A 17,897-nucleotide genomic window follows, 5' to 3' on the forward strand; every position below is an offset into this window, starting at 1 on the left:
CTTGTTCAAAACAGAGAAGTAGTTATGAGAGCCAAAACCCAGGGTTTGGTGTCTGATCTGTGTGTCATGAACTATTTTTAAAAGTCTCTTCTGCTCACCAAGGCTGCATTTATTTGATAAAAATACAGAAAAAACTTTAATATTGTGAAATATTATTACAGTTTGAATAAGGCGTTTCTATGTGAATATATTTTCCAATGTAATTTATTCCTGTGATGGAAAGCTGAATTTTCAGCATCATTACTCCAGTCTTCAGTATCACATGATCCTTCAGAAATATTTATAATATGATGATTTATTATCAATGTTGGAAACATTTGTGCTGTTTAATATTTTTTTTTTATAACCTGTGATAGTTTATGTGTGATAGACCTTTTTTTCAGGATTCATTGATGAATTAAAAAGTAAAACATTTTTTATTTAAAATATAAATCTTTTGTAACAATATACACCACCGTTTTCTTTCATTGATAATAAATCATCATATTAGAATGATTTCTGAAGGATCATGTGACACTGAAGACTGAAAATTCAGCTTTCCATCACAGGAAGAAATTACATTTGACTATATATTCACATAATAATAGTAATATTATTTCACAACTATTTCTGTTTTTGCTGTAATCTTATAAAAATACATAAATGCAGGTTTGATGAGCATTCCAGACTTCTTTAAAAAACATTACAAATAGTAATGTTTCCAAACTAATGTACATTAGGTGGCTTTAACGGACAACTGGTGGTTATGAGAGACCAACTAGTTGGATTTTATTAACTAGGCATAATTATTTTATGAAATCTTAATTATTATCTGTAATTGCTGGAAACAGATGGCTGGTTTGTGTGATCAGCTGGTTAGTTGTGTTTTTAACTAGGCCTGTTTATTGTACATATAAAGACTTATTTTCGATAAAAGGTTTAGGATGTGTCTCATAGTTGAAGTCGTTCAGGCTGATTGTTTTAAGATTTGCTTAACTATTCATAATCATATAGATATTTTGAGACAGATGATAACTAATGTGTAGAAGATCAAAATGTAGATGGCTTGTTTTTGTGTGTTAGGTTTCTGATCTTTGATTCCTATAGTTCGCTGTTTTATCATGAGATCTATTGGTTTGTGCCATTAGCTAATAATCGCAAATATTATGAGTTTGAACTTATGATTTTAGTTTGGTGAGATTTTGATGGCACGTGTGATTCAGTTGGCTGATACTGAAGGTTCACTGGGTTAGTTTTACTAACTAATAACAATATCTGTTCAGTTCGTTGACTCGTAAACTGGTTGTAATGAGATCAGCTGATTCATTTTGTAATATATGAGTGGATTTAACACGCTTTATGTGTTGATGAGGGTACGTTTCTGCTGACGCTCTTAATAAATGACACCGAAACTGTTGGAGAATGAGGATGTGATCTTTAAAAATGCCTTAACTCGCTGTCCGCTTTACAATGAATGAGCCAGGACACATCAGGATTTAATTTGTCTGTTTCATACATAGAGCTGTCGGGAAATATGAGGCCGGAGATCTTTCCAAAAGGATCTTCACGCGTCGCTCCTTGTGTGAGGTTTCAGGGCAGAGAATGGATGGCGTCACAAAGCTCTTTTGCTTGTCTCTTCATCATTCTGTGCCGTTATTATCCTCCTGTTATTGTGCGGAGCCTCTAGAAAGAGCCCAAACTGGGCAGAACTGCAGTCACTGAGCTAAAGGTCAGGAGGTCATCGTATCTGCAGGGCTTTTCCCTATTGAGGGAATTCTGAAACATTCATTTATGGTAATTTATGAGAAAATGCAGCTCAGAGTACTATACATTTATTTGTACAGGAATCACATCATCGGGTAGGGGTGGGTGATCTTCATATCATGGTTTTATAACAGACAATCACCATCGTCCTACTTTTGAGATGTGCTATTGAGAATATCCAGACTGGAACAAGCTTATGAACTTGCACAATTTAAAACAGTATTGCATTAATTAATCAGTTGTCAAAATAGTAATTTAGACCAGTAAAAACATTAAAACACTGCATAGTCTTCACTGTATGAATTAAATATACATTGATTCTTATTAAACTACTTAAAGGGATACTCCACTTTGGAAATAGTTGTCTAAAACTATACTATACTGTCTAAAATATCTCGATACCAATACTGAACCAGCAAAAAAGAAAGTTATTTCTGCCCTCAACTGCTTCATCAAACTCTTATGTTAAAAAAAGTTTGCTTGTCACAAAAACAAAAATCATACTCATGTCTCTAAATATATCTGTTTAAGGGCATGAGCATCATTTAGGCTAATTGTGTTCTCAATCACATTCATTAACCTGTCGTTTAAGGGTGGGCGATATGTCTAAAATATTATTTCACTAGCCGATATGAGTAATTTTTTCACCATAGCAAGATCTCAATATAGTTCTTTTGCTGTCAATCTTCTACTAATATAAAATGAGGAAAGACAGCAGGGTATTGCGAATGCGATACATTTGTAGTGCAACACTACTTGATCTGTTAATTATTGGTAACTCTTAATGACTTGACAAATTGCTCAGCAAGTGGCTGTGTTGCTTGGAAATAATAAACGGCTCACAGACAGGTTAATATAGGCTATATATTAGATAATTTATTTAGTTTTTTAGCTTAATTTTAGTTTGGCTTTAGTAATTTTGTGTGCTGTCTTTTTTACCTTTAATACTTTTTTATTTAAGTTTTAGCTTATTCATTAATTGTTCTGATTGTTTATTGGTTTTATTTTGGTGTTTATTATCATATTGCTTCTCTCGCTATTTTCTAAAAGCATTATAATCTGCTTTAGGCCATATGTTTGAGTGATTTTACCCTGGCTGTGTGTAATACCAGCCTCTACTCTTTGTTGCAGGATTACATCTGTCCGCGGTGTGAGTCTGGCTTCATCGAGGAGTTGCCTGGAGAAGGAAGGTAAAGTAACTCAGCGTATACTTGCCTCACAGATACTGAAACATTTACATTATATTTCTAAAGGCCAATTCACACCAACAGACACTTGAGATCAGTGTGTTGGCGTCTGTCGGAGCTTGTAATCTGACGTTGTTCTGTATCTGTCAGTGCAGTGTGAATTGGCCTTAATTCATTATTTTAATTCATTTTTCTCTGTCTCTACTCTTGTTCTTTCTCTTTTTTCCAGTGCAGAGAATGGGTCCACGTCTACAGCCTCTAATGATCAGAATCGCCCCTCGTTTGAGGTGAGCTGTCAGACTCTTCTCTCTCTTTAACAGCTTCGCCATTATTGTGCTGGACAGCAGGCCTTTCTCTTAATGCTTTTGGCAGAAATATGAACCAAACCAGTTTGCACACAGCAGTCAACATGTACGCATACTGCTGTGTGCAAACTGCTTTGGTTCATATTTCTTAACCTGAATGCAAACTTTGACAACATGCTCTTATCCAGGGCAACATATGTAAAAATGTAGATTATCATAGTTATGTTAAAGGTGCTTTAAGCGATGTCACGCGTTTTTTAGACCGACTTTTTTTTTCACATACAGCAAACATCTCCTCACTATCCGCTAGCTGCCTGTCCCCTGAACACACTGTAAAAATATGCGGTCTCTGTAGACAGCACAGGCTCCACAAACAACAACAAAAACAAACTGGCCCAGCCTGGACCACGAAACATAACAAACAGTGTTCCAGCCGATAACCGACAAGAATGATTTGGGGGTGGGATGTTAGTGCGCATGAAGGGGGGAGTGGAGGAGAGAGAAGCATGAAGAGGGAAGTTAGCTAGAGGAGAGATGTCCTAACGACTAACGTTAGAATTATGGACAGGACAGGATGAGGAGGAGGGAGGGTCGAGCTAGCCTCTGTTTTGTTTGACAATACTTCGAACGTCAACAAGAAGTGACGTCACCCAACATCGCTTAGAGCACCTTTAACTATGATGGTAAAATGTTTTAAATATGTTGCAAGCATGCAAATCGTAAATTGTTAAATAGTGTAGAATATTCTCCCAGGCCTCTAGTACTGCATTGAAAGCCGCATAAGCTACATTAAGAAAACTGTGTGTGTGTGTGTGTGAGGCACATCATCCTCCAGTGATATTAAACTGGTTGTTTAAAGCATTCCCTTTCACCCGCCAGAATGTGGACCAGCACTTGTTTACGTTCCCGCATGGATATGGGCAGTTTGCTCTGGGGATCTTCGATGAGGGCTTCGACTTCAGGGCAGGTCTGCCCGGGGAGGATAACCGTGATACAGAGAACCGCAGAGAACGGGAGATGGCCTCACGACAGCGGTACATGTCGAGACAGCCACGGGGACGCCACGTTCCCCGGAGACAAGGGGTGCGGCATGAGGGTGTACCCACTTTAGAAGGGTGAGAGTTCAACAGATGCCACTGTTACTCACATCTATTCAGGGTCCTGGTTTGCATTTTGATTTTGCAAGTGGGAGTGTATGTAAGGTCTGTTTAGGATTCCCGCTATTATAGAAAATAATACATTTTAAGGGGTTTAAAAATTGTGACAAAAAAAACAATATAACTTTAAATGTATTTAATTATTAAATATAATTTTGCTCAGCTGTTTGTGAGCATAATTTCCTTTTTATTGTTTTTTAAATTGTTTTCTAAAATTGATGGGAATTAATTGTTCGTAAGGTGTGGGGAGCTCGATCTATTTAATTTCATGTTGTTACTGTGGTAATGATATATTACGGTCATTACTGTGTAGACTAATAACACAATCTCATTGTCAGCAGGCGTGAAATGAAATGTTTGTGTCACATTTTAAAATGTTTTGACAGAATCATTCAGCAATTAGTTAACGGAATTATCGCTCCGACAGCGATGCCAAACATGGCGATGGGACCATGGTGAGTCACTGATGACTTTCTCTTTCTTTACTTAATTTCTTCTGAGTGTTTGACAATCTACATCTGATCGCTGCACTATACACTGCTGTCTCACAGGGGAATGCTGCATTCTAACCCAATGGACTATGCATGGGGTGCCAATGGATTAGATGCCATCATAACACAGGTATTATCCCACATGCACACCATAGTGGATGAGTAATATCATTATGGTAAAATCGCTGTAACTCCAACCTCTTTACTTTACAACCACAATGTGTATGAAACACTATCAGTGCCTTATAAAACAGTATGATCACATACTACATAGTGTTGTCAAAAGATCCGGTACTTTTTTTTTAAACGTCACGGTACCAGGTTTTCTCAAACCCGGTACTTGATGCGCGTGCATGCCCGAAGCGCGTGCAGTTGCGTCCTCTTCATAAAAGTGCTGAGACATGGCGACCGGTGGTGCTGCTGATGTGGTGCTGATGTTTTTGCGCGTGCAGATTCGTTATTTCAAATGGCAAGCGCGCTCATAATAGAAGCGGTGCGCTCGTTTTTCCATGCGCGCCTATGTTCATGGATGCATAGCAACGACAGACGCCACGGGAGAACAAGCGCTTTGTGGAAAGGAGAAAGCGGTGCGAACTGCGCTCTCCATGATGACGACAAAGGATTAATTGATTTCTAGCCCTTGCATTAGCTTTACTACTAGATATATTTATGGAGATGAGAAATAAAAAGCCGTCATTAATATCAGTCCGTCAGAAAAGCAGTTCTGGATATGTCTTAGCAGGTTTAAAAAGCCCTTTTAAAATTAAATATGAATGCAGTTTTGGATTAAATAAAAGTACAGTCAAGTCAAATAAAACAAGTTTTATCTCCTGTATAGTTTGGTAACGCTACAATAAGATACCATTCATTAAAGGGACTGTGTGTAGGAATTTCTCCCATCTAGTGGTGAAATTGTATTTTGCATTCAAACGAATAATGCTCTCCAGCGCCTCACTTTTTCAAATGCGCATCGACGGTAGTCGTTATGTACCAAAAAGCTATGACAGGATGTCTTATAATAGCACTTCGAGTTTTTCTTCGGATGAACAGGTTTGTTATTTAAAACAAACTGAAACTTGAAACAACGAAAAAAAGAATGTTACAGTATGAATTACTGACTGTGAAAAACATTAACTATGGTAATTAGTAGTAATGCCGCCTTTACTCGTTATATTTTTTGAAGTACGTGCATTGTTAGATATCATCATCATCAGAGCCTTCTCTAACGTTACTTTACTCAATAGCTGCTATTCATCAAAGAGCCTGTTTAACATTTAACTATAAATGTTCTACTGTCTATATAATAAAGTACACAACCAAGCAATGAAAAAAAAGCTTGTAATTAAGACCGTAACATTGACTTACCTGTCGAGAAGAAAGCAGGCAACGTCAGGGTCTCTTTTGAAAGCTTTCTCCTGCATTAGCTATCCCGACATTAACCCTTGTTTTTGTAATCTCCGGTCACGTTTCCTTTTACGGTCTATTTTGGACTTTTTTGACGACGAGGACTCATCCTGTGACTCAGCATATGTATGAATGAACGGTGGATAAATAACCGTGCAGTGCAGCCTTTTAAACTTGCCGCGGCAGTGACAAGCGCCTCTCACTGCTCTGCTCCTCCGCTTCTGCTGGCTTCAGTCACGTGACGCTGGCTCTGAACGAAAACGCGTTGTGGAAACGCGTTGGCCTAGTACTTTTTGTCCCTCTCTGCTATTATAGTTTTTCAAGATGGCGGAACTACATGGAAGCCTCCGTGGACCTACCCGTCCCATGTATATAAAGATAATAAATTATTCGTTTACGAGGATTAGTCTGATCATTGGCATAGGTATTTGTACACCATTGAGGGCATATTTATTAATAAAAATATTGATTTTGAATATTGAATAAAATACCTAAAAAGCTACACATAGTCCCTTTAACATCACTTAATGCGTTATCTAACATAACACTTTGAGTGAACAATATATTTTTTACAACATTAATTAATGTTTGTGAATGTTATTTAATACAAACACTTGATTGGTCATGTTTGTTCACTTCATTCATTGTGCATTTAAATAATGTTAACAGAAATAATATTAACTTTTGATTTTAAAAATGTATTTTTAAATTAACCCCAAGGAGAATAATTGCGACAGTATATAACTATTGTTTATTGTTAGGTCATTTTATCTAATGTTATCTAACAAATGGAATCTTATTGTAAAGTGTTTTTAATACTACAGTTTCCATCTTTGTAACTGTGATATACACTTTAATATAATTATGTAAATTTAATCTAAGCTTTGGTACCGAAATTGGTACCGAGAACCGTGGATTTTCACTGCTATTGGTACCGAATACTGAAATTTTGGTACCGTGACAACACTAATACTACATATTTGTCCCTGTTGTCGTTCTGTAGTTATTAAATCAGTTTGAAAATACGGGTCCCCCTCCGGCAGACAAAGAGAAGATTAAGAGTCTTCCTACAGTCCAGATAAACCAAGAGCACGTGGGTAAGAGGAACACATGAGCACATCATAGCATTTCCGTAACATCAGTGGATCTCTGTTGTCATTAGCTGCAGTGCTTCAGACTGGCTGAATTTCAGGACTTGTATGTTTTGTATGCTGACAGTGTGCTGTGCTTTAGCATTCTAGCGGAAACTGGTAGATTTCCCACATGGTCAAACGCTCTCTGAAGCATTGCATCTCTAAATTCATCCCGCATCGTCACTATAGCTGTCAAGACACTGTGTTCCCCAAATGTGTGCATCTGGAGGTCTACTAGGGTTAGTTCACCCGAAAATGAAAATTCTGTCAGTAATACTCAGCCTCATGTTGTTCCAAGCCCGAAAGACTTTCGTTCATCTTCGGAACACAAATTAAGATATTTTTGATTCAATCTGAGAGCTGGATCACTTCTCCATAGGCTTCTCTGTTATTGAAACTTGGCCCGATGTTTAAAATAGTCCAAGTGACTACAGTGGCTCAACCTTAAGTTTATCAAGTGACGAGAATACTTTTTGTGTATTTTATACGATTTTATTCAACTATTAATTTTCTGAGTGAGTTCACGTAGTGTAACAGCGAGGCGCTTCTGGGTTGTACGTCACACGCATCACACACATGACCAGCATCGGCCAATAGTGAGCCTACGTTCTGACGTGCAACCTAGAAGCGCTGCATAAACTTAAGGTTGAGCCACTGTAGTCACTTGGACTATTTTAAACATTGTCTTTACTAACTTTCTGGACCGGCAAGTTTCACTAACAGAGAAGCCTATGGAGGAGTGAGACAGCTCTCAGATTTAATCAGAAATATCTTCATTTGTGTTCTGAAGATGAACGAAAGTCTTACGGGGTTGTAACAACATGAGGGTGAGAAATTACTGACAGAATTTTTGGGTGAACTAACCCTTTCATGTTTATGTGAGCATTATGACAGTTTTGTGCAATAAGATATTCAAATATTATTATAGATATTGTTCTTATTGGCCATGTAGCAGATTGTTTGTGCAATAACCTTATCAAATATATATATATATATATATATATATATATAAAAAATAGATGAGATATATATCTCAGTAAAATATATATTTTTAAAGTAGTTAAAGACAGTTAAGACATTTTAAAATAACTTTTTTACATTTAAAAGACATTAAAATAAATATCAGTGATTTTAAATTTAAGTTATAAAAGATTTCTATTTTGAAAAAATGCTGTTCTTTTGAACTTTCTATTCATCAAAGAATCCCCAAAATAAAATGTATCACGGATTCCACAAAAATATGAAGAAGCACAAACTGTTTTCAACATTTATAACAACCAAAAATGTTTCTTGAGCAGCAAATCAGCATATTAGAATGATTTCTGAAGGATCATGTGTTAGTTTGAAACAGTTATTTTAAATTGCAATAATATTTCACAATATGAAGGTTTTTACTGTATGTTTTAATCAAATAAATGCCGTCTTGGTGAGCGTAGGAGACCGCTTTCAGAAACATTAAAAATCTTAACGACCCCAAACTTTGGTAGTGTATTGAAAACAAATAGCACCTAAATAATAAGACAGTTAACAATGCAGTTGATTAGTTCTCTAGTCATTCAGACAAGCCACAGACTAATTGCTTTGAAAGTATATCGTCTAATTTGCCCGTTTAGACTCACCATCAACACTGTGAATCATAGTGGATTGCGACATTGACACTTCCTGTTTCTGACGTGAGTTTGTGTGTTTCAGGTGCTGGTCTAGAGTGCCCTGTTTGTAAAGAAGACTACAGCGCCGGAGAGAACGTTAGACAACTTCCCTGCAATCATCTCTTTCACAACGACTGTATAGTTCCCTGGCTCGAGCAGGTGGCGTTTCTCTTCATTGCACTTATTCATCTACACTCAACATGCTTGACCTCATTTATTTGTTTCGTTAATGAGAGATTCAGATAAAGTGCGTTTCAATTTGTTGCTTTGCGACATTAATTTAATTAGTTTCATTAGGTTTTGTACAGGAAGTCCATCCTGTTATACAGCACCTTTTTAAAATGAATATGCATGTGTTGCAATTAAAAAAAGTACTTCTGTAAAATAATATGCCAGGCTTTCAGAAATGAGCTCGTCAAACTCAAACAAAAAAAGAACTTGATTACTAAAACATTAACAGGATGAAGTGAGGCATTGCTTTGCTCTGCTCTGGATTGCCCATTAGCGTACATGAAAAGCCGCTTTCGGAAAAGGAACCTTTTCACAGTTCCTAGAACTATTGGCTAAAGTACCCGGATGTCGGCGTGTTCGCACCGCAGGAACTAGGAACGATTTTAGTTCTAGGAACTCCATTTGGAGGAACTAATTTAAGTCCTACTTCAGAGTAGGGTCTAAACCAGCACTATAGGAACTACCCGTGACATTAGTGTACGCTGATTGACCGAACGCACGCGGAACACCAGCACCCGCCATTTTTAAAACAGCTAGAATGTAAACACACAGATTATAGCCTATATATTTACTCCAGAAACTAACTATACAAACATGGAAAACAGTGATAGATGGGTCTCTAAACCTTTATGCTGAAGAGAAAATCCAGCGCAACTTTGAGGGGACCAAGCCAAGATTATGTTTATCTGCCCAGCTAGCAACACTGGACATCAACCACACGGCATAGGCTAATAACCTTTTTTTCATATACTGTCTACTTTCTATAACAGTTCTATCTGATAAGATATTAAACAGTACTGTTAGACAGATCGCTAACTAATAAACACAGAGAATGCGAGCATTGTTTGCTCTGCACCGTCACTCCCTTATTACCCCTCCTACCAGTTCCTATGGCCACTTGGCCAGTGCGAACGCAAACAGCAAAACCGAGTTTGGGGGAGAGTAGTTCTTAGAACTGTTTAGAAGTGGACAGTTCCTAGAACTAAGTTCCTGTAACTACTTGTTTGGAAAGCGGCTAAAGTGACAACCCGAAGTTCAAATTTAATTTTCATATGTTTTTGTAATTTTTGTAAAAATAAATTACATTAGCCCCTTTCACACATACAGTCTTTAATGGTAAATTACCGGTTAGAGATCATGTGTGAACTGGACCTTTTCCAAAAATACCTGTAAATCACTTCTGGCAATTTACCAATAAGGGAAGTTGTAACATTACTGGTGTAATGCTGTGTGTGTGGACAAAGAATGAAGAGTATGAGCACGTGCGAGTTCAGAATGCACTGACGTAAGAAGTCTGCTTTGGGCCAGTCATAAAGTTCCTATGGAGATGACACGATTACTCTGTGTACAGTAAGCTCAGCTGCGTTTTAATAGTTTTCTATGTAAAAATACATTAGATGGACATCTTTGACTGTTGTGGCACTTCTCTCGAGACCCAGCCTTTCTTTTCCATTCATCAGCGCTGCGGTTGTACAACTATTATGCGGGTCTTGTGTTTTTGAGAGCAAAAACGCTTTCTGTTTGATCACCCCCCTTATGCCTGTCACTCAGTCGTCAAAAATGCTGTCAGATTGAACGGATAATGAAACTGAAGCACTTCTCCTCATGCGGGCGAATTGAAGACATTAAAGATCATTTCGTATGACTGACATCACAGAATTTACAGGTATTTTGGTGCTGATGTGTGAATAGTCGTGGTAAAAAGCCAGAACGCCATGGCTTTGTGTGAAGAGCATGCTTGTGTGTTTACATTGAGTCATTCTGGTCATTTTTCGGTAATTTACTGCGATTGCGGAGTGAAAGGGGCTATTGTCAAACAGAAGAAGAAAAAAACAGATAAATTCACTATAAGTCATAATATCTCCATTGAGAAATCCCCCCCCCCCCCCCCACACACTTCCTGGAGGATGATGTCAATAATGAACTTACTTCTGATTGTTTTTAAACCTTTGCAAAAGACTTGGCAATTATTAGGAAAAAAACACTAATTGAAACTAATTTAATATTAAATACGGCGGCATAAAAAATAGAGTAATTACAAATTTAACGAACATTAATTCCATTTTTAGTTTAATAATGTAGCCAACATATGAAGAATTCTACTAAATATTATTACAATTTAAAATAACTGTTTTCTGTTTAAATATATTTTAAAATGTAATTTATTCCTGTGATGCAAAGCTGATTTTTCCGCATCATTACTCCAGTCTTCAGTGTCACATGATCCTTCAGAAATCTTTCTAATATGCTGATTTGCTGTAGTGTTGAATTGCACGTGTTCTCTCCCCGTTTCCCAGCATGACACATGTCCGGTGTGCAGGAAGAGTTTGAGCGGGCAGAACACAGCCACGGATCCGCCCGGCCTATCAGGGATGAATTTCTCCCCCTCTTCCTCCTCCTCTTCCTCCTCCAGCTCTCCAAGCAATGAGAACTCCTCCAATAACTCGTAAGACCTCAGCCCACCTCCTGAACACATCAACACATCATCATCATCATCATCACCACCACCATCATCATCATCATCTCAGCCCCAGCGCCACACCCTGGACTGATCTAGAACTCGCTGGAACCAGGGGCCGGAGCCGATGAAACCTGCTCATCACTAACACACACGTTTTCCTGGCTGGAGACAGGTCAGAGAGCACGCCAAACCCCGAAGAGAAAAACACACTCTCATATTGCTTCAGACAGCCTTTCGTTCCTTTTTTTTTTTTTTACCGTTGAACTTGGGAGCGATGATTCCTCGAGGTTTGGGCGCACGCAGCGAGTGGACGGCAGCACCTGTCCCGCGTGACGTGCTTTTAATCAGCAGAACGCATGAGAAAAATGCTGAGAAAAAGAGAGAGGACGAACTGCACGATGACGGTGGCAGATCTGAAGACACACGAAGTTGAACTGCGTTTTTTAGAAGCAGACTTTGTGTCTCTCGGGAGTTCAAATAGAACCTTTTGTTTTTTTTATCATTTGATTTTTATTTCACGGATAAAAGTGGCTGATATGTGAACGTGCGTATGGGTGAATCTCACAACACCGGTCAAGGTGACATTTCACCCTAAAACCAGAAGAAAAGAAATAAGAAATCGTTTCCTGCTAAAAGCTCAAGCCTGTTTTAGAATTATAATTTTTTTGCGCTTTTTCAAAGTGAAATTATTTTCATAACAATTAAGCAAAGTGCAAAAACATTTCCGTAATGCCAAAAAATCTGATTCTCGTTACTGTAGTGCCAAAAAATACATGGTATATACCTTTAATTTATGATAATATTTTTTTAATTTTTTTATCGTAATCACCATTGAGAATAATAATAACAACAAAAAGTAAAACATCTAATGGACTATGGTAATGAGAATTTGGGGTAAATATATGCTTAATTCTCATGAAAATAAAAATAAAAATAAAAATGTAATTTTAAGAATACATTTTGCAGTTAAATAAAACCTGGACATGTTTTTGTGATTCATCCATATAGTCATGAAAAATTAAAATAGAAGTGCGTCATTGTGAAAAGCCAAGCGATCTGAGAGCGTCTGTGGCGGAGGAAAACACTGAGTGCTAGTATTTATTTGCACAGTATTTCTCGTTTTGTGGAGATTATTCGACCCCCTGAACAAAGTGTGAATTTTTTTGGGCAACATTTGATATGATTTTCTGCATTTAGCATCAACCTTAAAGCTCATGAGGAAAAATAGATTTTCTCTGTTTCACCCTTGCATTTTTTGGGCCTCTATCCAGACGGCACATGATGAAATCTCTCTCTCTCTCTCTCTCTTTCTCTCACTTTTTAAAAACAATATTTTTATCTCTCCTCACATTCAGTTGTCTTCTCTCGGTCTGCCACGCATATTCAGTGACTTTCAGTTCACGGCAACTTTTTTTTAAAACTTATTTAAAGTTAAATGATTTGTTTTTGTAAATGATAATAAAGGAGAAGAACAAACGAACGAATGAATGAATGTATCACTGCTGATGATGAAACGTTTCATAAAAGCTGTCATTGGTCTCTCCACAGATCACAAACACAAACTAACTCCAGAGTTTCTGTTGTTTATTCGGGTTTCTTTTTAACAGCACCACTGTCCTGCATGTGCCCGAGTGCGGGATGAAGGGATGAAGGGATTGGGTTTAGGAATGGAGGTATAAATTGGATTGAAAGAAATCTTTTAGTTTTTATGACCATTTTATACCCTCTCTGGGATCCTTAAGCAGGATCTATCATTCTATCCATCGTTCTTTCTATCATTTTATCTGTCTGTCTATCATCCATCTATCTGTCTATCTGATGTTCTTTCTATTGTTCTATCGCTCTATCTGTCATTCATTCTTTCTATCTATCCGTCTGTCATTCTATCTATCTATCAATCTATCTATCTGTCGTTCCATCTATCTATCTATCTATCTGTCGTTCCATCTATCTATCTATCTATCTATCTATCTATCTATCTATCTATCTATCTATCTATCTATCTATCTCTGTCGTTCCATCTGTTGTTCTATCAATCTGTCGTTCTATCAATCTGTCGTATCTATCTATCTATCTATCTATCTATCTATCTATCTATCTATCTATCTGTCTGTAATTCCATCTGTCGTTCTATCTATCTATCTATCAATCTGTCGTTCTATCAATCTGTCGTTCTATCTATCTATCTGTCTGTCATTCCATCTGTCGTTCTATCAATCTGTCGTTCCATCTGTCGTTCTATCTATCTATCTGTCTGTCATTCCATCTGTCGTTCTATCAATCTGTCGTTCTATCTATCTGTCGTTCTATCTATCTATCTATCTATCTATCTATCTATCTATCTGTCTGTAATTCCATCTGTCGTTCTATCAATCTGTCGTTCTATCAATCTGTCGTTCTATCAATCTGTCGTTCTATCTATCTGTCGTTCTATCTATCTATCTATCTATCTATCTGTCTGTAATTCCATCTGTCGTTCTATCAATCTGTCGTTCTATCTATCTGTCTGTAATTCCATCTGTCGTTCTATCTATCTATCTATCTGTCGTTCCATCTGTCGTTCTATCTATCTGTTGTTCTATCTATCTGTCTGTCATTCCATCTGTCGTTCTATCAATCTGTCGTTCTATCTATCTGTCTGTAATTCCATCTGTCGTTCTATCTATCTATCTATCTGTCGTTCCATCTGTCGTTCTATCTATCTGTTGTTCTATCTATCTGTCTGTCATTCCATCTGTCGTTCTATCAATCTGTCGTTCTATCTATCTGTCTGTCGTTCCATCTGTCGTTCTATCTATCTATCTGTCTGTCGTTCCATCTGTCGTTCTATCTATCTATCTATCAATCTATCTATCTGTCGTTCCATCTATCTGTCTGTCGTTCCATCTGTCGTTCTATCTATCTATCTGTCTGTCGTTCCATCTGTCGTTCTATCTATCTATCAATCTATCTATCTGTCGTTCTATCAATCTGTCGTTCTATCTATCTGTCTGTAATTCCATCTGTCGTTCTATCTATTCTATCTATCTATCTGTCGTTCCATCTGTCGTTCTATCTATCTATCTATCTATCTGTCTGTCATTCCATCTGTCGTTCTATCAATCTGTCATTCTATCTATCTGTCTGTCGTTCCATCTGTCGTTCTATCTATCTATCTATCTGTCTGTCGTTCCATCTGTCGTTCTATCTATCTATCTGTCGTTCCATCTGTTGTTCTATCTATCTATCTATCTATCTATCTATCTATCTATCTATCTATCTATCTATCTATCTATCTATCTATCTATCTATCTATCTATCTATCTGTCTGTCGTTCCATTTGTTGTTCTATCAATCTGTCATTCTATCTATCTATCTATCTATCTATCTATCTATCTATCTATCTATCTATCTATCTATCTATCTATCTATATATCTGTCTGTCGTTCCATTTGTTGTTCTATCAATCTGTCATTCTATCTATCTATCTATCTATCTATCTATCTATCTATCTATCTATCTATATATCTGTCTGTCGTTCCATTTGTTGTTCTATCAATCTGTCGTTCTATCAATCTATATATCTGTCGTTCCATCTATCTATCTATCTATCTATCTATCTATCTATCTATCATCTATCTATCTATCTATCTACCATTTGTTGTTCTATCAATCTGTCGTTCTATCAATCTATATATCTGTCGTTCCATCTGTTGTTCTATCTATCTATCTATCTATCTATCTATCTATCTATCTATCTGTCGTTCCATCTGTCATTCTATCAATCTGTCGTTCTATCAATCTGTTGTTTTATCAATCTGTCGTTCTATCTATATATCTGTCTGTCGTTCCATCTGTCGTTCTATCTATCTGTTGTTTTATCAATCTGTCGTTCTATCTATCTATCTATCTATCTATCTATCTATCTATCTATCTGTCGTTCTATCTATCTGTCTGTCGTTCCATCTGTCGTTCTATCAATCTATCTATCTATCTATCTGTCTGTCGTTCCATCTGTCGTTCTATCAATCTATCTATCTATATATCTGTCTGTCGTTCCATCTGTCGTTCTATCAATCTATCTATCTATATATCTGTCTGTCGTTCCATCTGTTGTTCTATCAATCTGTTGTTTTATCTATCTATCTATCTATCTATCTATCTATCTATCTATCTATCTATCTATCTATCTATCTATCTATCTATCTATCTGTCGTTCTATCAATCTGTCTCTATCTGTTGTTCCATCAATCTGTCGTTCTATCTATCTATCTATCTATCTGTTGTTCTATCAATCTGTTGTTTTATCAGTCGGTCGTTCTATCTATCTATATCTGTCGTTCTATCTGTATGTCTGTCTATCCATCTTTCTGTCTATCCATCTACGTAACTAATGTTTTAAACTCAAAGGTTGCAGGTTTGCTCTGTTGGTAATATAGTTTTTGCTGCTGCTGCATCCTTCAAACACAACCAAGAGCTGAATCTTCAGAATCATAAATTGCATTTCAACATTTTCGTTTCAGCACAGGATTTGACGGACTATCACTTGTTATCTTGCTGCAATTTATTTTAAACTCTTTTATGCTTCATGAACAGATTTAATCACAGATGAAACAAACTCTCAATATATTCCTGCAAAAAAATATTATATTTACAATATATTCCTGAAGTCAAATGATGTCCAAGTTTAAAGTATACACAAAAAATATTTAGTATTATTTATATACTATTATATTATTTATTAATATTTTCAATTAGCCTTTATTTTATTTTAATTTTAGTGTTTTTATGTGCTTTTGTTATTTTTCTCAGCCTAAATATTACCATTAGAATTTAATTTCTTTCTTATTTCAGTTTTAATAATTGTAGTACTTTAGTACTGAGTTGCCAAGGCATCATTTCTAGTTTTAAGTTTCAAGATTATTTGTCCATTTTATAATATATAAATATATCTAAAAATGTTTTAGTTAACAGTAACAACACTGATCTTCAGTTCTTTCCTGACTTTCAAATCTTCTTCCACAGTCTGGTGTGTGATACAGATTTCCCACAGTCATGGAAAACCCAGAAATATCAGCGAAATATCCCAGTGAATGTGTTTTTCTTGTTATGTTCAGCTAAATGTGGTGGAAATTGCATTTTCTTGACTTGCAATGCCTATAAAAAATGATTTGGAATAAAAATAACTGGAGATCATTGGTGATCTCCTGAGTTTGGGAAGCTTCCAGGATCAATCCACAGATCTTCTCCTTTCTTGGAACTTTGCCTTTTATGCAAATGAAGCCCAAAGCATCATCCTTAAATGTGTCATACCAGGAAGTGAGTGCCGGCATTCTGTTCTGCAGAGAGCGAGAGTGAGCGAGAGATATAAGAGAGGTTCATGCGGAGCTGCTCAGGGTTAACCAGCAAGAGTGTGTGTTCGGGAGCATGGCGACCTCACTGACCTCCAGAGGTCAAACGCTCCATCACTGAAGAGTCCCACCTCTCTCTCTCTCCGCTGCGCTGAGACAACCTTTCAATGTCATTGCTCCAGGCTCTGTTCTCAAGGTACGCTTGCTTCAGTCTCTGCATTGGCTGGCTTCAGTTCCACGTCAGCGTCAGGGATAACAAGGTAAGATGTGCTAGTCTGCAGGACTTGTGTGTGAGCCTCATTAATGTCTACTAGCTCCGCATCAGTGATGTTCAAGGAGGAAGATGACTTGCTTTCTGATCGTGGAAGTGCTCAAGAACAGATGCAGTTCTCACAGATGAGCTTTCTCTTGTGGTGTAAATGTTATGAATATGTCTACTATGAAAGCAGATCTGAGATCCCCCCCCCCCCCCCCCCCTCTCATTTAACCCAGAAATGACTCTTTTTAAGTCATGTTTTAAGTATTTCCGCATTTCTAGATTTTCTTTTGCTTCTGTTATTGTGTTATTAAAACATTATATGCAAACCTTGTTATTAAGTAATGTATGCAGTTACCATAATGATATATATTCATAATCATCATTATAGGAAGTGCATGAAGCTATGTATTTGTTTGTCACTTATTTTACATTAATATAATCTAAAATATGTGATATTTATTCGATTTTTTTTATTTATTTAGTGCTGATTTAACCTTAAATCTAGATATAACAGCACTGAATTCTCTTATAGCTCTCAAGCATATGG

At 36.9% G+C, this 17,897-nt stretch overlaps 2 protein-coding genes across 2 annotated transcripts in view; both read left to right on the forward strand.

The window, feature by feature from the left end:
* rnf126 (ring finger protein 126) overlaps positions 1 to 13,325 on the forward strand; it is a 13,929-nt gene extending 604 nt beyond the window's left edge. Inside the window, exons 2-9 of the mRNA XM_084410166.1 lie at positions 2,875 to 2,933; positions 3,160 to 3,217; positions 4,115 to 4,350; positions 4,779 to 4,847; positions 4,944 to 5,013; positions 7,291 to 7,384; positions 9,113 to 9,228; positions 11,598 to 13,325. Of these exons, the coding sequence (XP_084266292.1) occupies positions 2,875 to 2,933; positions 3,160 to 3,217; positions 4,115 to 4,350; positions 4,779 to 4,847; positions 4,944 to 5,013; positions 7,291 to 7,384; positions 9,113 to 9,228; positions 11,598 to 11,750 (855 nt within the window). The 3' untranslated portion in view covers positions 11,751 to 13,325. The remainder of the gene's footprint in view (positions 1 to 2,874; positions 2,934 to 3,159; positions 3,218 to 4,114; positions 4,351 to 4,778; positions 4,848 to 4,943; positions 5,014 to 7,290; positions 7,385 to 9,112; positions 9,229 to 11,597) is intronic.
* A 3,314-nt stretch (positions 13,326 to 16,639) lies between these two features.
* Positions 16,640 to 17,897, forward strand: part of LOC311291389 (potassium/sodium hyperpolarization-activated cyclic nucleotide-gated channel 2) — a 76,589-nt gene continuing 75,331 nt past the window's right edge. Inside the window, exon 1 of the mRNA XM_084410404.1 lies at positions 16,640 to 17,351. The gene's annotated coding sequence lies outside the window, so the exon portion shown is untranslated. The remainder of the gene's footprint in view (positions 17,352 to 17,897) is intronic.

Source organism: Rutilus rutilus (genome assembly GCF_951802725.1).
Source record: "Rutilus rutilus genome assembly, chromosome: 6".
NCBI lineage: Eukaryota > Metazoa > Chordata > Actinopteri > Cypriniformes > Leuciscidae > Rutilus > Rutilus rutilus.